Below are 17751 nucleotides of genomic sequence, written 5' to 3' on the forward strand. Positions count from 1 at the left end.
AGATTTTTCCCCTCTTTCCATTTCCTCCTGCTTGTTCCTATCATGCTCAAGCTGCAGCCATGGCAGCCCCCAGCTCCCGGGAGCTTGCTCCTGAGCACCCCTGCAGGTCATGCCAACGGGCAGTGCCAGACCATGGCAGGCAGTGCCAGGTGACACCCAAACACAGCAGTGTCCTCTGCTGCTGGCATCAGCCCCCAGACCGGAGCCAGTGGCGATGGTGACACACTGGGGGACACCCCCAGCTCAGCACAAGGCAGGCAGAGCTCTCAGCAGCAGCCTGTCCTGGCCCAAGGACAGCGTGGGTCACCTTCCTCTCTGTGTCCCTTTCGTGATGCCAGCCAAGGAACTGTCACCCCGGGAGCTGTCACCCAGCAGTGTCCTCCCGGCCACCCGGCTGGCTCTGGCACGGCCCCAGCAGGTGGCTGTGGGGACGGGAGGGGTGAGTGCGGGTATCTGGGCGGGTTCTGCGTGGCGTGCAGGCTGTGAAGGCTCTGGAGCAGCGAGGAGCAAGTGTCCTTCAGAATAAATAGCAGCGTGTAGGAGTTGCTGTTGTCCTGGCAACGCAGCGATGTGCTCGGCGCGGGATGCAGCATCGCCCGGCGGGGCCGGTGGCAACAAGGGACCTCAGGTTTGGCCACATCACCACCCTTCCCTCCCTGGCACCGTTCCTGCTCCCCCGAGTGCCAGCTGAGCACCCTGCCACAGAGGGCAGTGAGAGAGGTACATCGCAGAGGGACATGTCCCTGGAGGTCATAGAATCAGAGAATTGGTTGGGTTGAAGAAGGCCTCTGAGATCCTGAGTCCAAATGACAACCCAGCTCCACCTTAGCCACCAAACCCTGTCCCCAGGTGCCATGGCCACAGGTTTTTTAACACCTCCAGGGATGCAGACTCCACTACCTCCCTGGGCAGCCTGTGTCAGTCCCTGACCACTCTTGTAAAAGAGAAATTTTTCCTCATCTCCAATCTAACCCTCCCCTGGCACAATTTCAGGCCATTTCCTCTCCCTCTATCACCTGAAACTAGGGAAAAGAGACCAAAACCTCACCCCATTGTGGCCTCCTCTTAGGGAGCTGTAGAGAGCAATGAGGTCTGCCCTCAGCTGCACCTCACCAGCTCTGCTCCCCAGACCCTTCCCTAGCTTTGTTGCCCTTCTCTGGAAGCTTGCCCCAGAAGCCCCCAAGATTGTCCCATAAAATCCTGCTGCTCCTCACATGCCAGGGACCCTCTGCACCTCCGCCTCCCCAGCACCTCCACTTCTCCCTTGCAAAGGGGGGTTGGGAGCATGGGCAGCCTTGTTATCTCTTTTCCCACCTCGGAGAGGATTGGGGACATCACCCCAAACACTTCTCAAACTCCAGGAAAAATGCAACAGAACTCCAAAACTGGGTTTAAAAAAGAAGGCAGCAGCAGGAGCCTGGAGATGAAATCCCTTCTTCAGCTCCCCCACCTTTGCTCCCGTGAACCACAAATCCACTCCTGCAGTTAATGGATGGAGAGGCACAGCCAGGGAACCTCCACTAAATATTTACCTGCACTTCGTGGGAAGCACAAGAGCAGATTCCAAGGAAATTGCTCAGATAATTACTGGGATCATGAAGGTTGAGCACTCCTGAGGTGCTCTGCTGAGCCTAGCTGAGCCAGGCTCTGGTTCAAAGATGCTGCAGCTGTGGGAGCTGAAGGTGTTGCACACCAAACCTGACAACTTTCAGAACCCTCCCCCACACAAAATCCTTCTCAAACCCTTCCAGACACAGCTGTTTGCTTTAAGAGGAGAAAAGCTGGCATTCAAAAGGAAGATTAATTCCCAGAAGGCTGGAGGATGCAAGCTCACTTTGCCCTGTGCTGGTTGGGAAGGGGCTGCTGGGATGGTGCAAAGATCCTGCCCAGCAACTCTGGCCTCACCAATCCCATGGCCATCAGCAACGTGGCTCTTGCCACCAAGCCCAAGCACCTTCCTTCCTGCCAGGAAAGCCAGGACGACTAAACTCCTCCCACCTCAAACAAGAAGAGAAAAGGGAACACCTGGCACAGACAGTGGAGCAGGATGGAAACACTTCTGTCCACCTCCCAGGGACCTTCAGAGGGTGATGGCACCCCCAGAGAAGTCCCAAAGCTGCAGGCAGGTGAATCCAGGGGCTGACAAAACCAGCTGCCCAGAAACCCCTGACTGCTGATCTGTCCCAGCAAGAAACTGGAGCCGTGGCCACGGAGCAGCTCTGACAACGTGGAGAGCTCAGTCCATGAGCAGCCTGCGCAGGTCCCACCCCCTCCGCAGCCTCCACAGGCTCTCCGGGGCGTGAATCCCAGCGCAGCCCCCGGCAGAGACACCTGGCTGTGTCCCTTCCAGAAGGTCCTCATCTGCTCTCCAGCACCAACCCCTTTCTCCAGCGACTGCGGAGACACTTCACGGGCAGCGCTAAATGCAGAATAGGCTGATTTTGAATGCAGAATTATACAAATGGAGCCATTCTTCCATCCCATGCCTCCTCTTAGGTAATCTATTGGTATTGCACAGGGAAGCAAGGTTATGTCCTTGCTGGGATGATTTACGGACCCTGAGCGTTTCCCGTCTCCAGCCAGCCAGAGACAGCAGCAGCCCTGCGAGCAGCAGCCGTGGCTACGCTCGCTCAGCCCGGGCATGGCAAGCTCCCTGGCAGCCTGGCTGCAGGTCCTGCGCAGGCACAGGGAGCACCACACGGTTTGAGGGCAGCTGCAGGAGCTGGCTGCGGGAGGAGGTCACTGTGTGACTTTCCCGCTGGAGCTGGAGGAAGAGGGGAAGGGTTTGGCAATGGCAGATCCTTGGCCCGGACTTGCATGTCCTCGCCGAGTAGGGAACTGCAAACCTGCCGCAGCCGCTCACCTTCCTCTCCTCCAATCCCCTCTCTCCTCTCCAGCCCCACATCCCTGTGCAGCGATGATCCCTGCAGTGCAGCCACTGTCCTCTGCTCTGACACTACGGCCATTGCCATGGAAATCCAGCGCTGCCAGAGCATCACCACTGCGCTCTGTGCTGGAACGGACCCGTTGGAGAAAGAACTGCACACTCCCATGCAAGGACGCCACGGACCAGCACCTGGCGAGTTACACCACAGCAGCAGGGGGTTGATCTTCAAGGCTCTTTTCAACCCAAACCATTCTATGATCGAGAGGAGATTCCCAGGACTGTCCAGCACATCACCCACCGCGTCCTGCCCTACTTCCCGAGGGACCACAGGCACCATCCACTCGAACACCTCTCTCCTAGGCAATGTTTTGCTCCAGGCCAGGCTGCTCTGAACCCAGACTCAAGGGGAGCTGGGAAGTGACTCCTCACTGCTGTCTGCAGCCACGACTCCCTCCAAGATGATTATAAATTTGCAGAAATATGTCTGCCAAGCTCTTTAGAGCCAGCACTGGGAATTAAGGCACAAAAGCTGACACAGGGAAGCACCTGGGTAAATGAAATGTGCCACATCACTACCTGTGTATATTACAGAGCTGAGCCCCAGGATTACCTGCTAATAAAAGTGATATTTAACACAAGTCCTAAGTTCCTCTGCTCTCCCCCTTCTCCCCACAAGTAATTAAACCAACACCACTTCCCACGGCGAAGGGGGTGGGATTTATCACCGAGGAAAATCAACAGAGGGTGAAATAGGCTGGAGCCTCACCAGCGGGCTCCCACAGCCAGCAGATTTGTGCCCATTTCCCTGGGAAAAGGGGGCAGAAAGAGGCTGAGGGCAGCAAGTCCTCCACAGGATTGAAACACGGGATAGAGGAGCCAGATCCATCCCTGCCTGCAATGGGAGAGGGGGGCAGGAGGGCGGCCGAGGGGAGCTGCTCGCTGTTCTGCCTCTGTCTTGAGCTCAGCCAGCTGCGAATAAACAATTTTACCATCTGAATAGCCGCGAGTGCGGAAGGCATCATTAACACCCAGGGCACCGCCAATGTGCTGATGCGGGAGGAGCGGCCCTGCCAAGGCTGTCAGAGAGCGGAGCTGGCTGGCGCAGCGGTGCCACGGCTGCGCTCGCCGACCGGGGCTGTCCTTCGCCACGGGCAGAGGAAGGGCAAAGCCTCGGGAGCAGCAGCCCGGGGCTGATGCTGGAGCCCAGCTGTGCTGGAGCCCACTTCAGGTGCTGGAGTCCACTAGAGGCACTGGCACTCACCTCGGGTGTTGGAGACCACTACAGACACCCACCTCGGGTGTTGGAGACCACTACAGGCACTGGCACCCACCTCGGGTGTCGGAGACCACTACAGGCACTGGCACCCACCTCGGGTGTTGGAGACCACTACAGGCACTGGCACCCACCTCGGGTGTTGGAGACCACTACAGGCACTGGCACCCACCTCGGGTGCTGGAGCCCACCAGTGCATCCCATGCCACGAGGTTCAGCAAGGTCTTGCAGAGCAAGATAGGAATGAGAAAAAAAGGGAGAGAACATCAAAAGCTGGCACACCTGGCATCGCTGCCCAGACAACAGTAGGTTAGTAGGTTTGCTCCATGTGCCTGGTGCCTGCTAAAGCTGAGCCAACCTTTAAGCCCTGCTCTCCACTTCATTTCACCTTCTCAAAGATTTTAAAGGATGCCAATGGGACTGAGAGGTGCCCAGCACCTGCAGCTGGCCTGAGGACAGGTGAAAGACCTCAGCTAAGGCAGTGAGCAGGTAAATGTGACCCAGGATCCCCAGCCCAGCTCAACTCACTCCAGAAGGCACCAACTGTCTCCTTGGACTACCACAATTATCTCAGGTAGGACCTGAGGAGTGCCAGAGGCTGGAAGCCCAGAAGTCAACCTGTACCTCCAGACAGAGCAGTATCTTCAACACCTTCCTGCACAAACCCAGTACTCAGCAATTCAGCTGCTGCTGCTGCTCCAGCAGAAAGGTCCAGGCGTGGCCCAGCCCTCCCAGTAAGACAGAATCCCAGAGTGCATCGACTGGGAAGGGACCCTTCAAAGGGCTTCTTGTCCCTGCTCACTGCAGGGGACACACACAAGACCCGACCCGGCTGTGGTTTCAGCTGCCAAATGTTGAGAGGCAGGCTCTGGGCAAGTCGCCCTCAGCTGGGGGCAGAGGTTGGTGGTCCTACTGCCCCCCACCCCAGCCAGGTAACAAAACACCTCGAGCACCTCCCCAGCAGAGATGGAACTCTGGGGTATCCCAGAAGTCGTGGGCACCCCCCCACCCCCGAGCATGGCTGCTGCCAGCCCAGCCGGCAAACACTGCGGGCATTAAGCACAGCGGGGCCGGACACTGCAGCCTTCATCCCCCCGTCGGGAGGAACACTCGGCTTTTGTCCTGCCTGGACAAAGGGGCTTTGTGAGTGCTGGCTTCCCAGCCCAAACCTGCACCTGGCACCCACTCATCCTGCTCATCCCCCCCTCTCAAACCCAGCCCCAGCACCGGGGAGCAGGCAGCAGGCAGAGATTCAGCTCAGACACAACTCGCCGGGAAGTTTGCTCTCAGATTTACAAATCCACCTCAAAACGTATCTGGGAGTAACCACAGCCTTGAGCTCCCTTCTGGGTGACATTGAAACAGTCCCCACTAACTTGAGGAAATTTGGGCCTCATCCTCTTATTTTGGCTTCTACCTAAAAACCTCTTTGTGCATTCCACCACCTTGTGTGCACCACTAAACTGCTTCCTAGTCTTTGCTTCCTAACATCTACCCAGGAGGTCCCCAGGTGCCTGGGACCACCCTATCCTCTCCCATCACCACCAGAAGAGAGGAGGAAACCTCCTGTTTTCATCCAATTCTGCACTGCTGAGGGGAGGGGCCCATGCTACATGTGTGAGCACAGCAAATCCAGAAGCTTAGGATCATCCCTAATGCCACACAGAGTAAATAAGTGGGTTGGTTTAGCAGCTCCCCGGTGCAGATCCAGGTCTGCTTCCCCCAGAGTCACAAACAAAGGAGCTGCTCATTTCCCAGCTTTGCTCCTGAATCCTCTTCTTTGTCACACTCCACCCCCTGCAGCATCAGCTGAAGGACAGAGGTGGGCAGTCAGGCCAGGACCATGGTGTGGTGAGCAGGGTGCAGAGCCTTAGCATTGTGGGATGGGATGAACAAGGTTGTCCTGGCCAGGATCACAAAAATCCTGCCTGATCCCAGGCTGGAGCAGAAGCCTCACAAGGAGTTTTCCCTCCCCTAAACCCATACCCACCATGGCACAATGATTTGAAGACTCTTTCAGCCTTCCAGCTCGGAAGAGACCCATGGAGAGGAAGACCACAGTCCCAGCTGCTCCTCACACCACTTTGGTACCCCCCAGCTTCACGGGTGGATAACCTCAGTGCTTATCTTGGTTCTGAATGAAGGAGCTGAGGCGATGCCAGCGGCAGGGGCTGCTTTGATCTCAAAGCCTCAGATAAAGTTCGCTCAGAAGGCAGAGAGCAGAGGCTTAACGAGCTTCAAAACAGAGTAATTAAAGCTGGTTCAGTGGAACACAGCATCTGAGTCCACTGCCTGAGATACCCATGTCCCTGGGAATACCACCACGGGAAAGATCCAAGGAGAAAAACCTCTTCCAATGGGAATTTTAATGATCAGCTTTACCAGGAGCAAAGGCAAGCACTGAGCCCAGGATGTCCAGATGAGCAGGAGAAGGCCCAGCTGCCCTCTTCCCAGACACAGTCCCTTGGGAAATCCAAGAGAGAGGCTTGGATCTTAACCCCAGCACTGTGGGCTCCCTGGAGCTGCTCTCAGTTCTCACCAGGGAAACTGAGATTCAGCTCTGGCTTTCTCCTAAGAGGACCCTGGCAGCCCAGGGATGCTCAGCCTGCCCCAAGGCCTCAGTGGCTGAGCACAGGAACCAACCCAGGGAAAGCTTAAAGAGCTTCTAAACTTCAGAGTCTCTTGGAGAAATGGATAAGATGAGAGAAGTAAAGGCTCTAAAGCAGATAGGCAGATGGACAAGCAGGCAGATGGACAGCCAGGGAGACAGCTTTTGTGGAGCAGGAAATACAATGAAAACCCACCAGAAGCAGCTGAGTGCTCTTTGAAGGTGTGAAACACCAACAGGAGAACCTGGAGCAAGCCCAGATGTGAGAGCTGGAGCATGAGGGAGAGGAGTACAGTGTGAGGATGGCATCACCTGGCCAAGGCTCTAGAGTAGTGCTGGGGAGCTCCTGCCCCCTCCCAGCTCCCCATGGGGACCTTCTGCAGCTGAAGAAGCCTCCAGGCTCAGCACAGTTGTGGAGGAAAGAGAACAACCCAAAACAGTGGGGAAAAAAACAGCTAATGCAAGAGAGAGAGAGAATAAAATCCAGGGTGAAGGCTTTAAGCAGAGGCTGAAATCCCCTTTTGGCACCAAACAATCTCTTTTCCACAGAGGAACCTGGTCCTGGCCACAGCCACCTCACCACACAGCCAGCTGCAGGCAGCTCGCAGGCCTTCCTGCTCCAGATCAAGGTGAGTGTGAGTCACTGTGAGTGCCAGAAACACGGCACTGTTTGTGGGCACACACCCCCCGCAGCCTAATTGCCCGTGAGTCAGACTGCTCTGCTTGGCACCTCCTTACAGAGAGAGGAAACCATCCCCATGCCCTTCGTGAAGAGATTCCACTTTGCCCAGTGCTGGCTCCAGAGCCAGCCACCACCTGGCACTGACAGGAGCCCTCCAGCATCCCTTGGCTGCTTCCTGCAGACCTCTCCAGTTTATCTCATCTCTTGTGGTACCTCAGCTTCCTGCTCACACCACCCCTGCCAGGTCCATGTGCCAGCAACTGCGCTTCATGTGGGTCAAGATGTCCAAAAGGACAAAAAAAGGAGGAATGTGGAATTGTAGCCCCAGCAGCTGCCTGAGCAGAACGTCCCCAGGGAATTTGCCCATAAGAAACATTTCCATTCTTATCCATCAGCGTTACCAAAACTGAAATTCATCACTTTGATGAGAACCCAGCATACATCTTGAATGCAGCACATCAGAGGGTGCTGGAGGAGCAGAGCCTCTTAGGAGGCCGAGAAACAAGGTTATAGAGCAGTACAATGGTAGGGGTTGGAAGAGACCACCAGAGATTGAGTCCAACCCTGCTGCCAGAGCAGGATCACCCAGGGTAGATCACACAGGAACACATCCAGATGGGTCATGAAGGTCTCCAAAGAAGCAGACTCCAGAACCTCTCTGGGAGCCTGCTCCAGGGCTCTGCCACACTCCAAAGATGTTTTTTCCCCATGCTGAGGTGGAGCTTTCTGAGTTCCACTTTGTATCCATTGCCTCTTGTCCTGTCCCAGGACAAGCAACAAGAGATGAAGAAATGAGTGACTCATCTTCATCCTGCCCAGAAAAAACTCCATCAGAAAGCCCCCAGGAGGCCACCACTTGTAGCAGATGAGTTTAGCTGAGCCGGCACCGCTTTCCCTGCGCTACGCCCGGGCGAGCTGCAGCTCCTGCCAGGGAGAGCACAGCTCCGGCGTGTCCCGGTGGGACTCGTGGCCACGTGGCCTCCTCTGCCGGCATTAATCACGCAGCTGTCGGTGGGGACTTAAGTGGATGTCCTAATCCATGTCAATTAACGGACGCTTCATTACTCCAGTCCTGCAGACTGAGATGCGATCGCGGGAGCAGGCTGGGGTCAGGTGCGGGGCTCCGGCAATTACAGGAGCGCGGCCCCGGGGATGCGGCCGGAACCGAGCTGCAAAACCCCGGGGGGGAACCTGGGCTCCCCTCGACCTTCTCGTGTCTTCAGCCTGAATGACAAGCAGGCAAGTGGCAGCAGCAATTAGCGCTGCTCGCTCGGGAGGGAGCTTCAGATGCTGCCTGCCGAGCCCTCAGCCTCCCACACCGAAGCCACCCAAGCTCTGCGCAGTCCCCGAGCCGGCGTCACGCAGCCACAACTCCTATTTATGGAGCCATAAAGCATGGCTGGAGCAGGTGTCACAGGGAGCTCCTCCTCAACATCCTGGGATGCTGCAGAAAGGGAGGTGCAGCTAAAGCACCGTGTGGATGGGAGCAACCTGTCCCTGTGAGGTCACAGAACCATAGAATTGGAGAAGCCCTCTGAGATCATCCAGTCCAACCATCAGCCCAGCACCACCATGGCCACCAAACCATGTCTCCAGGGAACATGGCCAAACACCTCTTGCACACCTTCAGGGATGGGGACTCCACCACCTTCCTGGGCAGCCTGTTCCAATCCCTGATCACTCTGACAGCAAAGAAACTTTTCCTGATGTCCAACCTAACCCTCCCCTGGCACAATTTCAGGCCATTTCCTCTCCTTCTATCACCTGAGACTAGGGAAAAGAGACCAACCCCACCTTGGGGTATTGGTGAACTCCACAAAACCCCTTCCCTGCAGGGAAGCCAAGAAACTGACAACACACCCAGCCCAGCCAGGCAGCAGAGAGCTTCACTGCTCCCACTTCACTGCTTTACAGCCATCAAGCCTCATCCCGTGGGCAGCTGCACTGGGTTCAGAGCAGATCCACCTCTCCTCACTGCCAACCATCTCTGTATGGAAGTGGAGCTGAAGCTCTCATTGCCCACCCCAGCAAGGGCTTCCTGCTTGCCAATAGCTTTTGCTCCCCACAGTATCATGCCAAACCGTGCAAAGTGGGGGCTGCTGGAGGGCATGGAGAGTATCACTGATGGGGACACAGCAGTGACCACCAGCAGAAAGGACCCAGTGCTGCTGGGGATGCAACAGCCCTTCCAGGAGAGCAGAGCTGCTGAAACAGACCTTCAGAGCAAACTGCGCCAGGCATCATAAATCATGGCGTGTTAAAGCAGATCTCCTGCCCACACATCATTTCCAAGTCACAATGAGACATCTTGCAGCTCAGAGTTGAGGATGAACACTTTATGAATGATGAGCTTTATTCTTTTACATATAGCTTCATTTTTTTTAGAAGTCTGTTTAATCTCTGCAGGGCAGCAGCAGAGCTGGAGAGTGGGGAATCCTCTGCTGCTGAGTTTAGAGAGAGGCCTGGCCCAAAGGTGCTTTGTGGTCTTGGGAGGGAAAACCAGAGCATGGCTTAAAGGTCTTGCCTGGGCTGCCTGACTAACTGCTCCACCTGGAAGGGCCTCACCAGAATCCCTGGTACATGCTTCAGCCTCCTGCCCTGGGCGCTGACCATCCAATTGCTCATCCAACTCCAGCCAAGGTGGATTTCATTTCCATTTACCCCTGTTACTTGCTACCATAAGGGCAAAATGCTCAGCAATGCTGAGAGGACACCACCACTGCAGGTCTCCATCCTGCACCATGAGCATCTGTGCCCATCAACCCTGATCCCAGTGAGAGCTTCACTGAGGCATCACCTGGCCCTGCTTCTCCTCCAGCTCAAGAGACTCATGCAAGAAGCACCAAAGAGAGACAAAGCCACACCAGAAATGTGGCCTGGACACTGCTGTGTCCCCTGGTGTGGCACCTTCTACGCAGAGTCACCCAATGCTGCTCTGGAAGGAGGCTTAGTGCAGCTTCTACTCCTAGAGCTGCTGAGACCACAGAAAGGGATTGATAAACCTTGAGAGCAGCAGCAGCAGTTCAGTGGCAGCCAAAACCTCATTTCATGAGGATTCCTCATAAAACCAAATTAATGTTGAAGGATGAAGGCAGGTAAACCTCCCACAGTTAAGTTCAGGCCACAGAGATTCAGTTTAAATCTCCCAGCAGTTCTGACTTAATCGATGCATTTCAAAGTGAAATTAGATGAAGTACATCTCCATCACAGGAAATTATGTAAGCTATCAAAGTCTGGAGGAGCAGGTCCTGGGAAGAAGAGCCACAGGAAATATTCATATCTATGCAAATGGCATTTGCAAGGAGGCTGCTCAGGTCCAGAGTTTTACCTTTATTCCAGTCAAAGAATTCACTCTGATGAAATTCACGTGCCCAAGGTGGAGAAGGGCCCAAGGAACAGCTTCAGGAGCATCCCCCACAAAAGCCACAACAGTCATCAGGTCATTGGGCTTGGCTGGGGAACCCCCTCCCAGCAGGACCACCCAGCATGGGAAGGAAGGATGGAAAGTAGGGAAGATCCCAAGCACCTTCCTTTTAAATAAGGGAGTGAAAACACCAACGAGGCTGCTCCCTCCTCCCTGCAGATCGCACCCAACACACGTGGCTTCCAAGAGTTATCCCAGTGGAAGAGTTGTGGTCTCCAACCCAATCCCAGTTGGGCTCTAATAGCCATAATTCACTTCATCATCATCAGCCCTTAACGAGAACAAGAGGTAGGGCAGCATGGAACCACTCCTGGCTCAGCAGGGTGATTCCTGTACCCTCTGCTGCCAGCCCTCACCACAGCTGAAGAAGGAGAGAAGGTAGGAATACGGTTACCAGGACACCTACATTGCTGCTCTCCACCTCAATGTGGTTCCCAGTGACAGGTTGGGAAGAGACAGAAGCAAAGTCACAATCACAGGATGACAGAATGCCAGGCTGGATGGAAAGCACCTCGAGGATCACCTGCTCCAACCTTTCTAGGTACTAGAGAGCTGAAACGAGCTGGCCCAGCAGCCTGCCAAGCCGTCTGAGAACCACCCAGTGCAGGAGAATCCACTGCTTCCAGTTCCAGTGTCTGACTGTTCTCACAGGAAAACATTTTCTTCTGGAGGCCAATGCGACTGACTCCCCTGAGCAGTAACTTGTCCCTGTCACCCTTTGTCTTTTTCACCTGACTCCTTGTAAAAAGGAACCCTCCATCCTCCCGGTGACCACAGCAACAAAGTCTCCCCTAAGCCTCCTCTCCAGCAGCCCTGGTTTCCAGCCGATGACTCTCACAGGGCAAACCACAGCACGTCCTGGCAACGTGGGGCAGCCCCTACAGCAGCCAGGGCGAGCAGCGGCTCTGCCACCACTGCCATCCATCACACCCCTCCAGAGATGCCACCAAGGCAACGTGACAGCGTTATTACAACAATTATTCATGCCCTGGGGAAGAGGCTGCTAAAGACCGGCGCCGCTCCCCTCGCCTGGGCTGTGAAATTGCTGCCTGTGAGGAGGTAGGAAGCGCCGCAGCAAAGTGCAGTTTATTCAAGCATTATTGTGGCTGTTAAGTATCATAGCCGGTGACACCAGATGAATTTCGGTGGCAATCAATTCACCCGGGAGCAGCCGGCTCAGCCCCTGCGTGGATGCGGGATGAGTAAGGACTCCTCAGCGGAGGCCATTAACTCCCACCGCTTGCTGCTCTCATTACTTCCCAGACTGCAAGGCTTGCATCTTTGACGAGCGGCTGCATCTACATTTGACAGCGTGAACTTGACGAGAGAAATTCATGGAAAGCCGTTTTTGCTTTGGCAGGAACTCCAGGGCCCATAAAGTTTGCTGGGTGCCGGTGCGCAGGGACGTCTGCTCTTAATGAGTTGTTTTTACACTGATCGGGCAGAAATTGCGAGTCGCTGCTTTCTGCTCGGTACTGCAAATCACCTCGCAGCTTAAATGCTGTAAAACCCGCGGCAGATTGGTTAAAATGATCGCATCCGTAGCTATGCAAGGGAAGTCCTCAGCCAGAGCTGGATGCCCGGCAGACGGCACGCTGCAGAACGCTGCCCTGCCCTTACCGGCGGGCACGGGGACTGGCGTGGGTGTAGGCACGCACCCATGTGTGGGTGCCTCGTTCTGGAGGCGATGGAGAAGTTGCTGTCCCCTCCCCGACCCCAAAGGAGAACTTTGCCCCGCAGCACCCATCATTTGCATCCCTCGGACCTTGCAGGCGCTTCACGGGGTCAGCACTGCCCGGCCCTGCTGCTTGTGATGCTCAGAGGCAGAGGAGCACGAAGCTCCCCCGCAGAAAGCCAGGGCAGAGGAATTCTGAGCCATGCAGGTTTGCAAGCCTCGCTCTCCCCTGAACGCAAGGTCACGCTGCTGCTGCTGCCCGGGGCCAAAGGAATCCGACTTGAAAGGAGCAAGAAGGTACCAGGTCCCCGCGGCTGCCAGCAGCTCCAGGCAGAGGCTGTGCGGGGTGAAACGGGAGCTGGAAAGGTCTTCTGCTTCTCTTGGAGCTATTTTTTTCTAGCAGTCTTCAAGAAAATGAGGGGAAACGACATGGGAAATGTCAGAAATAAAGCCAGAAGCAATTAGAGAGAAGCGAGAGCAGCAAGCACGGTTAGCAGCGAAGTTATCTCTTATTAAAAATAAAATGTGGAGGGACTGGAGGCTGATGAGATGGTCGAGAGGAGAGCCTGGCACAGAGGATCCAGGGTAGCCAGCAGAGAAATTCGCCCGGCAAATCGAGGAGAGAAGCGAGCGAAAGGTTCCTGTTTTCATTGCTCAACTCCTCACAAAAACAAGAAAGCAGAGGGCGTCCTCTGGTTCCACCATCCCCGGCGTGTGCCGGCTCCAGCCTCGGCACACAGCCCTCTCCAGCTCATTTGGGCTCTGCCCTGCCACGGCGCACGTCCAGACGCCAGGCACCCCCAAACCCAGCTTAGGGAATTCCACTAGGAGTGATCCCTAAGGTCACTACATCGCCGCAGACTCCCTGGAGACTCTGTCCTTCCCACCTGGTAGCACACCCTCGGCGGACAGACAGGTGCAGCCGGTGGCAGCACGAAGGTTGCTCGTGTGCCCCGGGCATGGACCGGGGGCAAAGGGATGTGGCCGGGGGCATCAGAAACTCTCTCACCACGTGCCTCTGGAACACGCGAGTGGGAAACAAAAGCCGAGGGCCTCCCCCAGCTCCTCGGTATAGACAAAACCTCTGCTCCAGTCACAACACCCAGGACTCCAGCCACAGCCGAGGCAGAGGGACAAAGCCTCAGGCAGAGGGACAAAGCCTCGGACACTCCAAAGGCAAGGGACAAAGGCCTCTCTCATCACTCGCATCCCACCCGCGGCGTTCGGGGGGCCCCTGCATGCCTCCCCTCCCCCTGCACCCCCAAAACCAGCAGCCATGTTCTGCCTGAGCATGGGGAGCAGAGCAGGGTGATGGGCACCTCTGGTCGCACCCAGTGCTCACCCTGCAGCCATTCGGGGTGCCAGGTCCTGCTCACTGGGGAGTGGTCGCAGGGCCCAGCGTGAGCTGTGGGAGTGGGACCATGTGGGAACCCCTTTTTGGGGGGACCCCTCCCCTCGGGACCCCTTTTTGCAGCTGACAGACTCTAGACACAGCTGGGAAATGTTCTCTCCATGGAGGGGAGGTTTGGGGCTGGCAGTGGGGCTTGACTCCAGCCCCACACGGCGAGGTCGGACCCCAGCCCCACACAAACCCCTCACCAGCTCACAACCTGCACTTTTTCGACACAAAATGGGGTTGGGGAGGGGGGAGCGGCACGGGTGGGGAATCTCACAGCAGCGTGGGGTTTTTTTCCCTCATGATCTCACTTGTTTAACACGCTGCTGCTGTAGGTGAATCCCACCGGGAGGGCTCAGCCCCCACCCCCGGGGGCTGCTGCGGCTCCGGGGAAGCGCTGGGGGGCTGCCGGCGTTCCGGGGGCTCAGCACCGGGGAAATAACAAGATTTGGGCTCAGATGACTTCGCCGCGGTAATGAAAACGCGTTACATAACACTTTGACTCCGTCTCCTCCGCTTTGCAATTCCCGATTAATCTTCCCAACACATCCCCCTCTGCCGCACATGCCCCGGCAGCCGCCTTCCCCCGACCAGCGCCCGTTGCGGGAGGACGCGGGACTCATCCCGGCAGCGTGCGGGGACCGGCCGGCAACGGGTTGCCGAGGCAGAGCGGCAAAGCGCGGCTGGGGCAGAGGGATGAGCGTCTCCCCCTCGGGAACCGGCACCGGCCGCGTCCCCCGCAAGCCCCGGGAGCCGCCGGGCTGCACCGCGTCGCGCCCCACTCCATCCCACTTCCACAAGTTCATCCTCCAACTCCCGAGCCCCAGGGCAGCTTCCGTGGGGGCTCCGCGGGGTTCCGCACCCCGGCCCTACCTGCTTCCCGGGAGCCGTCGCATCCACATCGTCACGTCTCCCGGCCCGGCGCGGCGGGGCTCACCGCCTCAGCGCTCCATGCGGGCACCCCGTTCCGCGCCCGCGGGCAGCGGCGGGGCAGGCGGCAGGCAGCGGGGCGGGCATTGCCCGAGGACCGACGCTCAGGCTGCTCCGGTTGCTCCGGTCCTTCAGCGCCAGCGGGGCAGCGGAGGCTGCTGCGTACTCGCGGAGGCTGCGCGCCCCATACGCGGCCAGGAGGGAGGCTTGGCTGGACTCGGCTCGGCACAGCTCAGCACGGCTTGGCTGGGCGCGTCCGCGTCTGTGCGCGCACCCGCGGGGCGGGGGCGGGGGGGCCGCGGCTCGGGGAAGTTGCGCGGGGAGGAGGCGGGGGCGGATCCGCTCCGCGGCCGGGGCGGACCTGAGGATGGAGCCGGTGGGGCGGGCGGGCAGGTCCCGCCAGGGAGGGACCCGCCGGGAAACGGCCGCCGGCTCCCCAGGACGGCAGCAACTTGCACCGAGCACCGGATCGCTCCTTTGCCCCGGGCGCGGCGGGTGGCACGGGGGGCAACGGCTTCCAAGGACTCGCGTAATCAGACGCGGTTCAGCGATGGGAGATTTTGGGGGTCACTGCACCGAGCTCCATCCCCCGAGCAGCTTGTGCGCCCAGCACGGCGTATCCATCTCTCGCTCCGGGCAGCGGCCCCGGCAGAACCGGAGGAGGGGCTGCGTGCTCAAGCCGGGCTTCGGAAGCCGCTGGGCGCAGGGCTCCATAGCCCGGAGGGGCGATGAGCCCTGTCCCCGGAGGGAGCCCCGGGGCTCGGTGCCGGTGCCCGGGAGCGGTGCGGGCTGAAGCGGGCTCCACCCGCCGGCCGTGCGAGCAGGCGCAGGCGGCACGGGAGAGCCGTGCTCAGCATCCTGCATTCCACCGAAAACACTCGTGGAGTTCCCACTCCTGGCCCCCCGCGCAGCTCATCTGCGGGGAGAACGTGGAGCAGCAAGCGCTGATCTTCTGCTGATTCCCTCGGCAGCCTCCTCCTCCTCCTCCTCAAGCTCCTGCATCGTAGATTCGCAGCAGCTGCTGCCACCAAATACCGTTCTGCTAAAGTTGGTGCCTTTCTTTTTGCTCTGTGCTCGTTTAAAGAGCTCAAAGGGGACAAGTGAACGTGCGGGGACAGTCTGTGGTTGTCCTAAGAGGTGCTTCATCAGAGCCTGAGATGTTTCCTCTTCCCTGGGGAACTGCCAGTGAGGAGCTGTTTTGTTCCAGTTGCTGGCGTACTGGGAGAGAAGAGTCTCTCCTGAACAGCAGAGCTGCTTTGGATGATTGTTGTTCAACTGCTGCAACAAAAGAACTTTTTGGTATGAATCTGGGGACAGATTCTTTGAAGCCTGCAAGTGAGGTACAGGACTGCAGTGTGCAGTCAAGACTGCCGGGGCGGTCCCCACGCAGGAACAAGCCTCCAACGTGTCTTGTCTCACACTGGGCTGGTGAGGAAGGGGCATCTCAGCAGCTCATGGGCTTTGTCACACCACAAAGCACGACTTGAGTGGGACCCAGGCTCTCTCTGCTGCTTCTCTGAGTCACCACGTTTCTTTTCTGCCTTTGTACAACCTTATTCTAGAGGTGGAGGGAGCCTGTTTTGAGTGATGCAGCCTGATGGCAGGTCAGCACTGTCCCTACAACACCCTGCAAGTCAACCTGTGCTCCTAATGGAACAGTTCCAGCTGCCACTAGAAGTGCTGCAGCTCAGCATCCAAATCCCCACGGTGTTTGGAGCTGGATTCCTGGTTAGAGGGAACTTGTTTTGGGAAGGACAAAATCTTGGGGGCTAGCCTGAGGAACAGTTTATCCTGAGAGATGTCAGCTGCTGGGCAGACAGACCTCTCCTTTCCAAGCACAAGCAGAACCAGGGCTGCAAGGGGGTCTGGAGTAATGACCAAGCTGACCTTTGGCTTTTCCAACCTTCTGGGGTAATTTGGGCACAGCTCCCCTCCGAGCCTCCCATGACATCCTGACTATGCAGGCCAGGCAGCTTGAGTTTGATGACACTGCAAGGTCAATGACAGTTCCCTTTCCATCTCCCTGGTTACAAACCAGACCACAGCTCTGCCCAGTCCAACTTCCCATCCCTCTCCAGCTTGGAGGGAGGGAGCCATGACCCCTGGGGGTGTTTGTTAGACACAAAGCCATCGTTTCACACATGGTGCTCGTGGCTGCAAATTACATCAGCTCTAGCAGGAGCAGCTGTCAAGGCACCAGCCTCACTCACCTGGACACAAGCCTTCTGCAGGCAGTGACTTGAAAGAGCAAACTCAGCTTTCCTGCAGGCCCAGAGACTTTGTCATCCATGAAACCCAGCTCACCAACATGAAAGATCTTCAGAGAGAGGCAGAGGGAAGAGCATGCAATTGTCAGCCTCCTGAGAGCCTGCTCTGGAGCCTGGGAGATACTGAAACGTAGCTAAGTAAAAGACAATCAATTAAAGCTTAAATAAACCCAAATGAGCAAACATTAATGAGAGCTATCTTGCATTGGAAACAAATCCTCTTCACTCATCCCCCACTTAAAAAAGTGTTAGGTTCCCATTTGTGCCAAGCATTTAAAGCTGGTGTGGAAAGGGCTAAGAGTCCTTTCTGTCCTCCAGTCCTGGGTAGCTTGTGGCCTCAAACTGGGACAGCTGATGTGAGGACTGGGAGCTGGAGATGTGTCCTAGGGTGGGGGACAGGGCCATGTCCAGGGGGCTGTGGGTTTGGCAGCACAAGCTGAACACGAGGAAGCCAACAGGAAGCTTTCCTGTATGGATCTGGCTGCCACCATCTGTTGTATCTCTGTAAACATCAGCAGGGCAAAGCCAAGCCTGGTGTCAAATGACCTCATGCCCTTGCCACCAACTTTCTTCTTCCTGAACCTCCTCTGGAGTTTCTGGCCTGTGTGG

The 17751-nt window shown here is 57.0% G+C and overlaps 1 protein-coding gene across 1 annotated transcript in view; it reads right to left on the reverse strand.

Moving 5' to 3' along the window:
• AJAP1 (adherens junctions associated protein 1) overlaps positions 1 to 17039 on the reverse strand; it is a 47705-nt gene extending 30666 nt beyond the window's left edge. Inside the window, exon 1 of the mRNA XM_064171698.1 lies at positions 14819 to 17039. Within this exon, the coding sequence (XP_064027768.1) occupies positions 14819 to 14847 (29 nt within the window). The 5' untranslated portion in view covers positions 14848 to 17039. The remainder of the gene's footprint in view (positions 1 to 14818) is intronic.
• Positions 17040 to 17751: the final 712 nt, after the last annotated feature.

Source organism: Pogoniulus pusillus, chromosome 36, assembly GCF_015220805.1.
Source record: "Pogoniulus pusillus isolate bPogPus1 chromosome 36, bPogPus1.pri, whole genome shotgun sequence".
Taxonomy (NCBI): domain Eukaryota; kingdom Metazoa; phylum Chordata; class Aves; order Piciformes; family Lybiidae; genus Pogoniulus; species Pogoniulus pusillus.